Source organism: Aythya ferina (assembly GCF_964211825.1).
Source record: "Aythya ferina genome assembly, chromosome: 3".
NCBI lineage: Eukaryota > Metazoa > Chordata > Aves > Anseriformes > Anatidae > Aythya > Aythya ferina.
In genome coordinates this window covers 6,421,991-6,438,637 of record NC_140298.1, presented here as the reverse complement: position 1 = coordinate 6,438,637, position 16,647 = coordinate 6,421,991, and the positions used below count along the sequence as shown (strand labels likewise).

Genomic DNA, 16,647 nt, shown 5'->3' with positions numbered 1-16,647 from the left:
ATTTATACCATACCTTTAAGGACCAGACAATCACGGGTTAGAAAGTGGTTAGGTTCAGAACATACTGATGGAAAAGTGGGACTTGGACAATCATGCTGTGATAGGGAGAAACACCACAACAAACACAGTTGCACTGTTGATTCCAGGCTTAAAACCCAACAGAACAGGTTCCCAGTGAGTGGTGCATGGACTTTAATTCCTCCAGCCATCTGAAATATCTCAGAATCAAACTCTGAAATGCTATCCACATACACTGTCCTTAAATCATGGTGAAAGGATAGATGATTCAGAACTTCTGTAAAATGTAATTTTTTTTCCAAGCTGGTTATTTTACACCATGCTGCTCTTCAGCACTCTTAGTTTACAATCAAGTGAAAAAGCTGCTCTGTCCCCCAGAGTCTTTTCCTGTCTGACTCCAGCTGCACAAAATTCCTCCTTGCAGCTTATTATCTTTAAAATTAAATAGTGGTCATACTATATCAGGTGCAATAGATGGGAAACCCATCAAGACTGCATTAAACTTACAGAGCTGGGTTATCATAAAGTCATAGACTAGCTGGCAGAAAACTGTATGTGTCTGTCACCCGTACAGACAATGTAAATATATACTCTTCTGAAGCATCAGCTTCATCTAAAAACACAATAAACCATTTATAAACTGCTTATGAACCACTGTTCAGCATTATCTAAAAAATGAAGTTAGAAGTAGCCTCTCATTTTTAAGCTGTAATGAGATTGAAGCTTCTGTTTTGGCAACCACAGAATTTAGAAGAAAACAGACATTCCACAAATATCAGCAAATACTTATCATTTCCTCTGCCAACTGCAGTGAATGGCAGGTCAATTGGAAGCCATTTACCTGTTAAACCAGTCATCTGTGTAGCGGGGGTAAGGGTAGGGATCATTACTGCTGAAGTCGTAGCTGGCTTGGGCATTCTGCAAAACACAAAGACATTCAGTGAGTTAGCAGAAAAGCAGATGTGCAGGGCAAAGTGGGACAGGTTGTAGGGGCTGGGAGTCATCAGTAATCTTTGTCATCTTCATTCTCTGAGATGCATTTTGGATGCTGGTCCCTGTAGTGCTGCACATTTCTGATACCAGAACGCCTGGGGAAAGATGCTCTTTGGGGTGCAAAACCTCCATTAGTATTGCCCTACCAGGGTGGCTTAGTGTGATGTGCTCTGAGCGCTCAGGCTACTTCTGACACACTGCAGGCCACAGCTCTTCTGGTCTGCTCCCTTAGCACTGGGGATCCTAAATAGCTATTTTCCAAAGACAGATTCCAAACTGAAAACCTCACACCATAAGTAGTGATGTCCAACTGACAGTAATACCTTAGTCAATATATCCACAGAAAACTTTGTTAGGTGGTTTGTATTTTATTTTTCCTCCCCTTGAAAAGAAAATGTCATCCTTTCTCTGATCCCATCCAAGATTCAGCAAGAGCCCTGCATAGTTACATCTCAGCACCAGCTCAAACACGGGACACAATTTCCAAAAGTACTTTATCTACCGGGATCTTAAGTACAGCTTCAGGTTAATTTGACTACCTCACCAATATCTACATCCATATTTAAGTGTTGGGTTACTCAGTGTGGCAGGAAAAACATTAAATCCTATTTTTCAAATGGCAGTGTAAATTACCAGACACTTGGGATCTTCCTTCCTATAATTATCTTTTAAAAATTAATTTGCATTACTAAGACAAACAGTTTTGTACAATCATTTCAATGTCTCAATTTCTCAGAATTCAAGCATGAAAACTATATTCATGGTCAGCACATACATCTGAGAATCCCATTTATGTATTTTCTTGATCCTTCAGTTGCTTGAATAGCTTCACAAATGCGGCTTGCAGGCCCTTCTGAAAGTGCCATCCCATGCCTCTCCTTTCCATATAATCTAAACCATTCATGATTTTGCCCCATCAGCAGCATAAAGGACACTCAGCAACTTTTTGATGCTATATTTGAGAACCAAGTGGAAAGTTTCAGAAAGTCAAGTGCCATCTTCTTTCTTCTCTCTCAATGAAAACACATAAATAAAGGGTGACTGGAAATTAAGCTTTTAAAAATATTTAGAAGCTTCCTCTCAAGTGTGTGATCACACAGTTTATATTTTAATAAACACCATAGTCAAGGAACAGAATTATGTTAATTCTTAATTAATGTGTACGTACATTCTTTGTAAGATTTGGCTGAGCATGCTATTGAAGATAATTTGAGACTCGTGTATGAATAGCTTTGTTCCCAAAAACATTCCCTTTCAGCAAATTATCAGTTTCAGGGGTACAGGAATAGGCAGTCCGTTGGTAGCACCAAAGTCTTGGGATTTTAGATTCAATAAACCCAGCTCCCAAAAACTCTTCTGCCAGAACAAAACAGAGACAACGCTCTCCTTGTTCCTTGGAGGGTATAACTAAGTATCCAGTCACTGCACAATGGTTTTTTGGGTCATTTTTTTTTGCAGATTTTTTGGGGTCATTTTTTTGCAGAATGTCAATCACGCGGTTTGATGCTGTTCTCCTGCTCAGATATAGCTGAATCCCCTTGTGAGTATCTTTACTGATCTCTCAGTATCTCTAAACTAGGGCCCTGATTTTCAGCCTGTAGCTGAAATTATTAGAAGGCATCTTAAGGCACAGATTCTTAGTGGTTTTGAGTCTCTGTGCTCAGGTGTATGTTTAATTTACCTCTTTTAATTAGCTCAATTCCTTATACTGCAATTGAAAGGCATGGATTTGTATGAGTGAAGAGTAAACAGAATATGACTTTTCAGCCAGGGAAAGGGGAATTTGACAGAGATCTATAAATCATGGATAGCACAGAGAAGGTGGACAGGGAGTTATTGAGTACTCCTCATAATGTGAGAACTAGCGGGAATCCACAGAAATTACCAGAGGGAAGATTTAGAAGCAGCAGAAAACAGCAAGAAGTACTTTTCCACAGAACATGTAATGAGTTACAAAATTCATTGGTCCCCAGCAACACAGAGGTCAAAACCCTGGGGAAAAAAGAAGAAAAAAAAAAGAAGAAAAAAAAAATAAAGAGAAAAAAAATAAAGAGCTTAAGACAAATTAATGGAAGATAAATCTGGAAAGGGTATTATCTGCTGTGCTTTTTCCATTTCCAACAGTCCCCAAAACAACGGATGCTGGAAGCCAGGAGGCCACAACCTGGAATGACACAGCCTCTGATCTGGTGACCGAGCTGCTCCCCCAGCAGCCCCTTTTGGCTGTTGTTGGTCCTTGGCTAAATGGCTCTGGGCCTCTCGCATTGCCCCTGTACGTGCCATGTCCTGTTGTACAGCAGTGCTGTGCTCTCCGGTGTCACAGAAACTAAGGTACTGCAGCTGGTGCTAACCGTGAGCATGAAGGGAATGTCACCAGCAGCAGCTCACCTGGCTGGAAGTAGTCTAAAGCTTTTGGGGGTCACTGTGGCAACCAGAACCAAGTCACTTCACCTTTCTGTTCCTTTTTCCCGGCTTTCAAAGCACTCCCAGGTACTTGTGTTAAGTGTAACCTGTATTCCTGTAACTACAGCTCATAATAAAGCACGGTGCTGGGGGCACAGCTTACACTGGGGTGCAGTAAATATTGCTATAGTGACAGCAGAGAAAGGCATCTGACCTTGTGCTAAAGAACAGTGCTTGCTAATCAGATGCTGCAGCCCAAGACAGGCAGAAGCAATGTAAGAAGTAACAGATAACTTGGGCTGACTACTTCCCCTTTGTGTAGTTGCAAAAGGCTGTTTCTGCCATAGTGGGAATTTCAGGAGTAACACCAGCTCTTTTGTGGGGTATGACAAGTCACACAGGAGACAGGGGATGTGCCACAAGTGGTGGCCTGTGTGACAATGGCCTTGCGGCACAAACGTCCCCTGCCAAAGCAACAGAAGGGGTTTGCAATCTGCAGTGTCCAGGGGAGCTGTGACAAGGATTTGTGCAAGGACCAAGGTTTCATCCAACACCTGGCAGTAAAAAGAAATGAACATCAGTAAAAGGAAATGAGCTTGTCAATGGAAGATCCTGTCCTGTTTTTTATTAACAAGCGCAGTATCTACTCCTAGCAGGACAGGCTGGAAAAATACCTCCAATGGTAAAGTCAAAACAGAAACAATTACTCTTTCGGGGTAATTTAATTAGAAGATAAAACCTACTCTGTCACAGAGTCTAGTCTAGGGTTGGCAACTTTTGGAGAGAAATGAATTTCAATCACAAATTAAATAAACTTTTTATATTACTGCCTTGGACTAGACATGTCCTGGAAACTGTGCAGACTGCAGATAACTGAGCTTAGTTCCAGGGATTTGAGATCTTTTTCGCATGGGTATGATATAACTGGATACTAAATGTAATTCCATCAGTATATTGCCAGCTCCTTATTCTGTTTTCACTCTAGAAGTATTGTATGGACGAGAAATTAAACTCAGTTGTGGGATATTTTCCCTCCCTCATCTGGAAGGAATGTGGTCCTACTCACACAGGCCCTAAGTTCAAAGAAGGGCTGGTGAGGCTGATTTTTCAGGAATACATCAGACACAAAAGCACCCTGTGGAAGCTATCAACCACTCCTGACTCTGGAATTCCCCTGTGCAGAGAATTATGGACTCAAAATCCCTTCTAACTGTGCAGATATATCACTTGTGTCCAGAGTAGTGAGAGGCAAATGGATTCCGTGTGTGATTCAGTAGCCTGGAGCTCTGCTCTACGTCCCATGTAGCCACCTGTCAGACTCTGAAAAGGTTGCTTTTGGCAGGCTAAAAACAAACTTGTGCAACACAAATCCTGCAGTTCTTATTCACTTGATTTTAGATCACTGCACTCAGAGGAAAAAATATCCAGTGTAGAAGGAACCATCCACAAAGTGCAAAATTAAGAAGAATCCTTGCAAAGAAAACAACTGCTGACTGCAAGATTTACCTTCATTAGGGTCTTTGAGAAAAGGCAGCAAGTTTCAGCTTCATGAACGAATATTCCGCCCACACTATGAAAGTAGTAGAACTGGTAATGAAACAGCAGTGACAAGTACAAATGGACTGTTTCAAGTTCCTAATTTAAAAGATCAAACCCCTAAGTATCTAAGCGAGAACCCAATTTGTTGCTTTTTTTCCTTCTTCCTCCCCCATCCTCCAGTACAACACTGGATCGAAAAAGGAACTGCCTCAGTCACAGCCAAAGTGTTTCATCTTGTGTTTTGGGAAGTGAATATTAAAATCTGTCATCTGCCATTCTCTTCCAAAGGCTGGAATTCCCAGCAGGCAGCTAGGGCCAGTTCATTGCCAAATCAGAGATGAGGTAGCAACCAAAACCAGTGCAAATGAGGATCTGCAGCAGCACAGTGAAATTAAAACATTTTGCCTTTCAACTCAAGTGATTCAGTTTTATAGTTTTAATGCCAAACCAGCATGACAGCAGGTGTTTCTCTTAGGCTTGAAGTATCTAGTATTTAGTTATCAATATCGATGGCAGTTGCTCAGTTGTTTTTTTCTACCATCAATGGAGACAATCAGCTCCAGGGAACAAGTCCATGCTGTCAGTCTTTGGCACGGAAAATAGACTTGGGCATAGCGTTAGAATGTGATCAGTCCTATCCCTTGTGTTCAGTCAAAACCAGTTACTTGCTGCGAAGAGAAACTGATGTTTATCTGTCACCAAAATTATATATAAACAATGACTATTATATAATAGAAATGGCTGTTTTGCCAAAGAGAGGTATTATCTTCTGTTTTAAGGCGTATCTCTTCTTTTGCTTTCTAGCTTTCTGCATCTCTATCCCCAATAAGATGCTAACAAATAAAGAACTGGATCAGATAATGAGATTATTTCAACATATTACTAAGTAATGCTTCATGTACCATGATACAAATAGATTACTTTTGCCTATGTATAAAATTCTGCTTTCCTTTTAAATAAGCTTTGACTGGCATTTCCAAAGAATTGCCTTTTATTTTTTAACATATATGCAATACAATCTTATTTGTAAAACATTCATTCTCTAAAATATGACAATAACTGTAAATCAATTGTCCCATGTGTTGCTCAGATCTGTAATAAAATTATATATCTTGAATAATGCAGGAAGCTCATAAATTTTTATATGGCTTTATGAGCCTCTAAAGAGTAATTCACGTAGAATTCCCTTTTTCGCCTTATTCAAGAAATTTGCCTATGGTCACATGAAAGTATGTGAGAGAAACAATTAAAGACAAACGTTCCACTGGTCACAATCTGATTCTATTTATGGCGTTAAAGCACAGGTGAATTTAGCCCAGAGACTGGATCTTTTTGAATGAGAAAAACATTTTTAACGCAGGTGGCATCTGGTCTAACCATTTTCAAGCAACTGCAATTCCTTGGAGATCTAAAGCAGAAAGATACCTTTTGCTCGTTTGAGCTCTTTACTGATGCGAAGAGCGAGCAAACCCCTGGGCTCAGATTACAACATATAACATCTTTGAGAAACTGTACTAAAATAACACTGAACGTCATGTGGTGGAAAAATGAAATTCAGTTTTGTAGACACAAGCCTGAGAAAATGTAATACGCTCACCATGAGGCAAAAGAGGAGGCGATGTGACATTTTGCCTAGGAGGGGTGCTAGAAGGCTTAAAGGTCATTAATGAGAAAGAGTCATGATTGCCAAGGCAGTAGTCATACAGTAAGCATCCCCTCTCTGCCAAGGGAAGCCTGCTGTTCTAGCTCCTGGTTGGTTTTGTTTGTTTGTTTTGCTTGTTTGAAGCAGGAAATAAAAAAAAATCCACAGCTTCCTCAACAGCTCTGCTTCTCCATGAACCAATTTATGTGTCCCATATTACCATCCAGCAAATCCACAGCTGCATTCAAGACCTTGTCAACGCTGACAATACATCCACAAAGTAATAGGTTGTGTTCAAAAATATTAACAATAAAGAGAGAATTCACTGCCTGCGAATGCTGCCAGCCCCTCTCCAGAAGCATAAGCCTTTTACCCAGTTCTTACAGGCACATCTTAGGAGGAGGAATATTCAGCCATACCTTGAATAATGAATAAGACAGTGACACGCTTTCCTGCCATCCTCCTTTTCAAAACACTCACAGAATAATAAATCAGGGTATCATTTGAAACCGACAGAGCAGAGAAGTATGCTGGGTCCTGAATAGTATCCAAGATGCCCATGAACTGTCCTTGCATTCCAGTTTCAGGTATTCATTAGAGGCTCTGCTTGTCCACAAAACGAGCAAGAACATAGCACACCGCAGTGGTGATCTCACAACACAAAGCAAACCTGCTGCAGCCAAGTGGACTGCACCATCCCAAAATACATAATTTAAAATAAAAAGGCATGAAAGATTCCTGGAGCAGAGTTCTTGGACGCCCTTCATTTTATGTGCAGCTAACATCATTCTGTTGTTCCTCATTACTTTGTCTTACACATCTAGACAAGTGTGGCTTTCCCCATAATATTTGCTGCATAATGATGGTGTCTTAAAATGGAGCATTTTTGGAGGAAGCTCTGATTTTGGTGAAATGATGAATGACCCAATTTGTCTTCTCAAGTCATTAGTCTTGCCCATCAGCAGCCTGTTAGCTGCTAAAGAAACCACTTTCTAGCCTCCTGGACCTATTAGGGAGCTGAGAAAGCTTTCTTTAAGTGGACATTTTTGTAGTTACCACTGAAAAAAAAATTCCTACCTCAATTTCCTTAACACTTAAAAATTTGAGATTAAGTCAAAAACTAAACTGGGGAAATTACAGCCAAAAGAGAATAAACTGACTATAAACAAAACGTGACTGCTGCAGGACAAAAAATAAATAAATCACAGAAACTCAGAGAAAAAATAGGTTGGGCAGTTGTGCCTTTTTTTTTTTTTTTTTTTTTTTAAGAGTGGAGATTTTTTTTCCTAGCAAAATTTCATAAATGTATCTGGCTTAAAGAAATACTCTTCCTTTTTCTCTCTCCTGCATCTTCCCATGGCATAGTAAATAGCATAAGAAATTGAGACAGCCGTAAGTCTTTATTAAAAAGCAAGCAACCAAATGAAGTTGTGCTTATAATAAAGAGGCTACTTCACAATTTACCTCTTGGCATTCTTAGCTCGCTCCATGATTTTCAGGATGGTGTGGAAAAAAATGTAGTGGAAGCTCACTACGAGTTGTTAATTACTTACAGTCCGGGCTCTGAAGGCAAAAGCAAGTTTATGTACCAAAAAAAATGCAACATATTTCTGCTCAGCCAAATTCCTTGATTTTCAGAAGGGATGCATAAAAATCTCTGATATGCAGGGAACATACTGAATATTCACACAGAGACACATTGCAGAATACAATTAATAAAATAAATTAAGACTATTAACTACAGATAATGATCTTCAGGGCAAGTGGCAAATTTAAAGGTTTAATTTTTCAGCTTATGAAATGAACTCCTTGGTTTCTTTAATTGGGGGTAGGATGTGTGTCAATAAAAAACAGGGCATCTGAATAGCTAGATACCTAAAAGCCTTTGGGTTATTTTATCATGTTAACAAATACAAAAAGCAAAATGAATTTTACTGAAAAATACTCTGAATGCACACTCCATCTGGCTTTAGTGTTCTATCTTATTAAAAACCTGGTCCACACTCTCTTTCCAACACACAGATTTTTCCCCCTTCAGACTACTCTTGTTATGTATTAGTGTGACCTACTGAAGTTGAGAGACTAATAGAGGTATAAAGCTAGCAGCAGAAAAATGAGGTTCAGGTCCATTACTCTTAGTTATAATCCTGTAAGAAATAGCTGACAAGTTTGTTGGTACATCAAATACGTGTTGGGTGCTGAGCTGTAGTAAGGTTGTGTTTGCAGAGCTGTGATAGCAGCCAGCACTTACAGCCTCTTTGAGGGATGAACTCGAAGAGAAGGGAAACTAAATTCTCTTGCTCCTATCAATGGGCTTGATCCAAAGCCTTCCAAAATCTGCCACAGGCTTATCCACCAAATACCATAGGCAGGATTTGGATCACACCCTACATAAAGGCCACTTTCTGAAGCACCACGTAGTGGATAAAGTACAGTTTTTTTCCACTGGTGGAAGAAAACCTACAGATCAGAGTTTGCAGTACTCAGGACTAACTCAAACACAGGTCTTTAGCATGACATAAATAGGGTGAAGTGCTTGTCCTGGGAGAGCAAATGCTTCCCTGCTGCTGCACATGCCTAGCAGGCACTGACACCCACATCACCTTCCACACAGAGGCATCACAGAGTTGGGAAAAGCCGATCAATTATCAGCAACGCTTCCAGCAAAGTACAGAAAGACTGGACATATGGTTATAATGGCACTCATAAAACAAAAGTGGCAGGCTCTTGAGGCTGATCACTTTAACCAGTTACACCAATCATGCCGTTACTAAACAGGCAACTCTGGAGAAGATGGAAATCAATGTGGCTTCAATGGTTTGGGGAGCTGGCAACAACAGACAGACCTAGTTGGTGGTGGTTGTGGAGAGGGAGCGAAGGGGAGGACTGGGAAACTACTCCGGTTATAACAAAAAAACTAGAAGTAAGCACAGACGAGACACACAAGTGTCTGTTTTTTGTTTGTTTGTTTGTTTGTTTGTTTGTCTTCTTGTTCTAAAAGGTTTTTCAGCTGACAGAAGAACCAACTCTTAACAAGGGCTCAAGCAGTGTTTCACCTTAATTGCATGGATATGGAGGATGACAAATGGACACAAGAAAGGCATTGTTGGTGAATCAAAAGGAGGTAAAAAGTTTGGAGAAGAGACTTAGAAAACGTAATGCAAGCCATTATCTCCATGTCTTTCATCACAGAAAGCAAACAGGTTGACTTACATGCCTTAGAGTTAAACAGTCTGGAGGATCTACTCTTTTTTATTCCAGTTGCATGCTAACCTCATTAGTGTAGATTAAGAGCATCCCAGGGGAGTATTCATGTGACTAATATCCGGCAAGACATGCTGGGTTCTCAGGGATTTTAATGGACTAATTTATATGCTTTTCCATTAATTAAAAATCATTTGCATTGTTTATTCTGTGTGAAAGTCAGTGAAACCAATGGACAGCTAAATCCAAAATTTCAGGGAGAGAAGGTGGGCTCTTCAGGACAGGCATTCTCATGTAACTCTACACATACTATATATACTGTGCAGCCATTTATGCTTTTAAGTAGTACATGATTATTCCAGATTGTTCCCTTAAAGATTATTATGCTTGATTACAGCTAATGTTTCCACAGTAATTTATTGGATACATAAATTTAAAAAGTGTCTTAGACATCATTAGCTGTCTGAATGGAAGATTCACAATTACATCAGTCAGACATGCTATCACTGTTGACTAATTTTGCAACTGAGTTAAGTGCCACACTGAATTAAAGTGATTTAGTTTCTTACAATAAGCATTCTAAAACACATGTGCTGGCATTGGAATTACTAAGTCCTTAAACAGAGCAGTCTTTTGTGCTCTCCTTTGTACATACTCAAAGAGACATTTCCAAATGTACATTTCCAAAGATCCTCAATCTCTATAAAAGCTTAAGAGCAAGTGTGACTGAGCTATGCACTAGCATATCCATTTAACTCCCACCAAACAAGCTACACAACATGGGAAGTAGCAGAAGTTTAATCAAATAGAAGCTCTTGTCCTGTATTAAAAGATGTTAACCCGGGCTGTCACGTTTCTACAGCTTTGGTATCCTTATTTGCTCAGTTGAAGCTAGGAGGCCTATGTCTCTTGCTGTGATCATTAAAAAAGCAACACACAGCAGAACAAATATTGCAAACCTGTTGTTTATGCAATCTGCCAAATTTCTGACTGCTCTAGACTTAATGAAAAAACTACCAGTGACTTCAATGAGGCCAATGTATTGTCAGACATTGTGCGCTGCTATTCTGTTCCCCTGTAAGAGATGTTCATTATGTTTATTGCTTCTGTTGGGAATGCAACAGAAAGGAAGAAAATTATATTTAAATTAAAGCAATCTGAAGTAGGGCAGGTATTTAAAAATATCTTAACCACCTACATAGCTTACGAGAAGATATACTCAGAAGTAAAACATTAATATAGAGAACATAAGGGCATACACAAAAATCAAACAATGCAAAGCAAACAGCTGTGTCAGGATGAAGTATCGGGACAGACAAAATTGAACTAATTTCAGATGAGCCAAAATAACTTACAGGCACAGCAAAGGAGAGGTATTTTGTTGCTGCTGTTTTAATTCAGCATGTTTCAGAAGCCAAATGTTTAAAGTGAGGTTGAACTTAACCAAAAAAAAAAAAAAAAACTGTTATTTTCCCACAGACACTTCTAGTTTATAAAACACTCATCTCTGCTAGCAAAAAAATACTGTTCTAATTGACAATTTCTGGCCAGTTCCAAAAGCAAATTGGTCTGCAGAAAGGGATGTAATATGAAACCAAAACAGAACTATGTCAGGTCCCTCCATGGCTAACAGTGAGGACTGACATCTTTCCTCTACTTTTCTTGTCCAAATAAAAGAAGAAAATAATTCCAGAAAAAAAAAAAAAAAAGCACAGGAGGGAGGCACAAGCCAATTTCAAAACCACCTGCCAGAACTGATGAAGGAACGTCCTTATCAGTTCTCTTCCACCCCCATGCATTTCTCATTTCAACAGTCTTAGTTTACTTTCCCTGGATGATGCCTTAAGTGAAAATTAATACCACTGCTTAATGATTAAAGTGATTAGCCACCTTGCACTTTCTCAGTGTGTAGCTGATTAATTAAGTACATTGACTATAGAAAAAAATAAATGCAGTGGACAATGTGTGGTCTTTAGCTTGCAAAGTGAGTATCTTTGGCACCGTGTCACATCGCCTGTACACCAGGCATGCATTTAATTTGACAAATATCCCTTTCAGGTGGCTATAATACAGCAGAAAGCTGAACATTTTTTGCAGCATTCATTGCCTTGAAAATAATCTCAGGCAAATGCAACTACAACGCATTAGTATCTTTCCTACTGTAAGGGCATCGTACCTTGAGGAGATTTTACAGCCAGTTCAGAGCAGTGGCCTGGAGAGGCCCATGTCAGTGGAGCAAGGCCAACTCCAGTGGTATAGCAGGTGCTAAGCAGTGAATCCCAGAACTTTCCAAGTATTTGGGGTCCAAATCTCCTATACTGGGCTTTAGCAAAGTCATAAGGCCATTAGCGTAAAATCTTTTGGATTGAGAAATCCTGTTTTCAGCTACAAGCATGGCTCTGTGCACAACACAAGTTGACTACTGCTAGAGCAGTTGTGCTTCCTTCACAAGTTGCAGCCTCCTCTGCAGCAAAAGCCTCTGTCTATGTCCTCTGGCCACATGAAATGGTCTAGAGGAGAAAGAGTCTTTAAATTCTTTTGACTCTTCCATCTTTTTAATTGAGTTGAAAGCTAGAAGGCTTTGATAACATCTGTGATTACAAAACATTTTTCTCTCTCATGAAGTAAGAACACACCGGTGTCTCCTCTACATAGCAGTGTCTCCCTCCTCTTCTCACTGACCGTGTTAAGTGGCTATCAGATGGAGAAGAAGAACTGTACAGTTATCTTACTTAGCCTGCAGCACACGAGCTCCACTGTCACACACACCTGCAAAACCAGCTACTGTTGGGAGCAGGGGAGGAGGAAAGGACTGTTTGAGGGACCTCATTATGTTTTCCAAGATGTGAAACATTCTCTGTATGTGGTAACCCAGGCCAGCCTTCCAAGTACATAGAGAACCTCATTTGCCTGGCTGATCTCATCAGAGGAGGCATCCTCTCTTTTTCAGCCTTCCATATGTTCAGAGAAAGAAAAAACAGATTGCACAGAACAGAGAGATGAGCCCAGACACTGATCCTGCACAGAATAACAGAAAAAATTGCCAAGTCTGACACAAAGAACTTCATTCTCTTCCCAGTAACTTCTAATTTATGCCAGTGAGACATCATTGTCTTGCGTTTCTTTAATGATCATCTTCCAAACACTAAAGCCAGCCTCCTAGCCACTAGAAGCCATGTGAGAAACACAGACAGAAGGCCATCAGTTTTTGTTGCTGAGGCATCAGTCAGCCTGGCATTTCAACACCTGACCCATCCTTCCAGCCTGGCAAGAGAGAGGTTCCATTTTCTCTGCCTAACAATTTCTTGAAATTTCTGCCACAATCGACTTCAACAGCACCCATCAGGCTGTGCTCGCTGCATTTTCAAAGTATTAGTAGAAGGATGTGATATGAATTTATTCCAGATTTTGGTGGCTACTTTTTAATTGCTACACTAGTGTTTATTTTAGAAAACCTATTAGCAAAAAAACCAATCCCAAAGCAACATAAGAAAAAAAAATAAAGAAACCAAACCATCTAAAATCCAATTAGTGATGCACTGAACCATCTGAAACAGCTTGTTCTTTATTTTTTGATACTGTAAATGTTATTTCGACATTGCAATTAAAAATAGGTACCAGCAATAATGGCCAGCATGCAGAATTTGCCCATAAAATACCTTTGATGTATTAGCAGTAAAGCTTTATTGGCATTAAGTGCATAGCGTATGTGCTCAATAACCCTTTGAAATGTACTAGGAAATGCCAGTGAAACTGTCTCAGGCTCTTTTGAAGATCTTACTGTAGGAATCAGATCTCATAACGCTGACTGAAATCACTCACTGATGCCAGGCAGGGAGGAACGGGACTCTGCTATGGTTTGGCTTTAAGTTCCCTGGGGATCCCCTGGGCTGACAATAACAACAGTGTGGAGCCTGGGAGCTTTTCAAGGTCTTCAGAGGGTTTCCAACAAATTTCTGTCTTAGAAGGGCAATGTTTTTCTTGCCATAGGTGAACTCTATTTGACTTGGGCATTACATCAGCTGGGATTTCAGTGGGGCAGATCATCAGGGTCAGAGGAGCATGGGTCAATAGCTGTCAACAGAGCTTTGTCAGCTTACAAAAACCCACAATTAGGCCCAGGGATTTTAGTGGAGATGCTGACGACTTACCCTGGCAAACCACTGAGATCAGGCTCACAGCCTCCAGAACAATTTGTGTGCCCTTTTGGTAGCATGCAGGGAGGGCTAAGGCACACACAGAGATTCATGTTAATGAGGGAAACACAGACTTTCTAAAAGAATGAAGATCCTCTATGCTACTGCTATGCTTCACTGCACATATTGCAGTGTATACTTTACTGCCTGTACTATTTCTTTCTTCTTTTGTGGTTGTAAAAATTATTCAATGATGCTTCTGTTCCTCTAGCAAACAATGGAAATTGCAGGTCATAACAGAAGTAGAACATTTCCCTGCTTCACTGCTTCTATGATAAGATAATTATCCCAAAAATATGCTTCTGTGTGTCTCCCAGCAGGGCAGGAGGAGCTGTTATCATATTACCTGGTGACAAGTAACCAAAAGTTGCGAGGGAGACTGTTTTGTCTTTGGAGCTGTAATCAAGTGGAGAGAGAAGACAGGTAAGTCCACCAGGTCTTCCCATTTCAATACAAAATGTGTTAGATGACAGAAAACATCATTTAACCCCAGGGTAACTCCAGAAAGTCTTCTCTCATTCCTTGCACGAGGCCTGTTTTGCTCAGGAAATCCCTTCCTGTGTGCAGATTGAGTGACAGCTGGTAAGGACCTTGGTAGATGGAACATAAGGTGTGCCAGAAAGACACATGTTACAAAGAAAAGACAGAAAGTTACGGGAGGGACAGCAATGAAAACATTGCTGGGATGACTGCACGTTTTTACACATTTTACAACTCTATAATTCCACAGATTTCATTTTTTTTTTCTTATCTGAATATCCTATATTACTACATACCACTATCACTAAGAACTACTACATGATTCACATTTTACAAGTAGCAATACTTTCTTTTTAAAAAAAGTTTTCTATTCACATAGTCACCTCCACTTTCCCACAGCAAATGTTTGCTATGTTCTCTCCCTCCCCTGTTTTTGTTTTTTTTTTTTTTTTTTTTTTTAACCAAGCTTTTAGCTTCAGGCAGAGTTCAGACACTGAAACCACCAATTTTTTAACTCCTGGCTTGAGTGTCTTGGTGGGATTCTGATTTTCTTTGCTGCTGCTAATCAGGGATGCATCCACGTGCCTGAGATGATCAGCTCCCTGCTGCTCCAAGTGGGATAATGCAGCTACACTGACCTTCACCAGCAGACACGGGGCCAAGTATAAGAGTTCCAGAATACAAACTGATGTGAGGGAGAGATCAGCTTATATTTATGTTCGTGGCAAAAATCGCCATTTGCTCCCTTAGGTTTTGCTTTAAAACAATGTACTTAAGCTTGTCATCTACACCCCAGCAACTGCTGTTCTCCTCTTTTATTAGAGGCATCCAATATGCAGCCCTTGTTACTTCACTTTTCTTTCTCACTCAGATGCTGTATCTTAGAGAAGCCAGTCCTGAAAATTGCTGGCTTCATATGCACAGTCTGAGTTGAAAGAAAAGCATGGAGTACATTAGGCTTCAGCTTTTTAATTATCAGTTCATAATGAAGGGTTCTCTTTGTGGGAAAAAATAATTTCCTGAAGGCTGAACCTCTGCAGGGTTTCCAAGGCTTGGAAGAAAATATCGATCCTTTGACAATGAGTCTCTCTGCATTCACAGTGCAGAACGGAAAATTCCAGCTTTGCAATAACCCCCTAATTCCCAAACAGCAAGTAGCTGTGCTGCAGCATGCTGGAGGGGTGCTGGGAGCGCAGTCCATCCAGACCATGAACAGGCAGGCTCCTTTTTAAGTATATAGAATTAAAGAATAATTTGGGTTGGGAAAGACCTCTAACTTCATCTAGTCCAGCCTTTAACCTAGCACTGCCAAGTCCACCATTAAACCACATCACTAAGCTCTACATCTACATCTACGTTTTTTTAAGACCTCCAGGGATGGTGACTAAACCACTTCCCTGGACAGGTTCCAATACTTCCCAACCCTTTCAGTGAAGAAAGTTTTCATAATATCCAACCTAAACTTCCCCTGGTACAAATCAAGGCCATTGCCCCTCGTCTTATCACCTGGTGCACAGAGGAGACAGATCCCTACCTTGCTATAGCCTCTTTTAAGGTAACTGTAGATTGTGATAAGGTCTCTTCTGAGCCTTCTTTTCTCCAGGCTAAACAACCCCAGTTCCCTCAGCCAATCCTCATCAGACTTGTTCTCTAGAAGCTTCACCAGCTTCATTGCCCTTCTTTGGGGCACCTGAATGTCCTGTCATATTTCGTAAATGTTTAAGAAAAAATACAAAATGATTTTTGTCTTTAGAAAGCACTTTCTCTTCCCTGACCCCATTGTGTCTAAGTGCTAACCTCCCATTAAACAGTTCAAGCAGAAAACCAGCAAGTCAAAAACATAAAAGCCGAATTAAACCGAGTAACCAAAGCCAAGTGTTTATACTTGAAAAATGCTAACGTGCTGAAAATACCACCTTTGAGAGACTTTCTAATTGTTCCCAACATTCCACAAAGATGAACAGATATTGCCATGGCATGTAGGCATGTACACACCAGAGACACATTAGCTGTAGGCTTTTAATTTCCTAAAAATAAACAGTGCAATTTAAAAGAAAGCTGCCCCAAAGTGCAAATGCCAGCAAATGCCAAACTTGTGGTACGGGAACCATGCGAGGGTGACTGCAATTGTTATGCTGAAGAGAGTTAACAACTCATTCCTAAGAGACCAAC

At 40.2% G+C, this 16,647-nt stretch overlaps 1 protein-coding gene across 1 annotated transcript in view; it reads right to left on the bottom strand.

Moving 5' to 3' along the window:
- PCSK2 (proprotein convertase subtilisin/kexin type 2) overlaps positions 1–16,647 on the bottom strand; it is a 100,087-nt gene that overhangs the window by 29,737 nt on the left and 53,703 nt on the right. Inside the window, exon 6 of the mRNA XM_084513454.1 lies at positions 860–936. Within this exon, the coding sequence (XP_084369580.1) occupies positions 860–936 (77 nt within the window). The remainder of the gene's footprint in view (positions 1–859; positions 937–16,647) is intronic.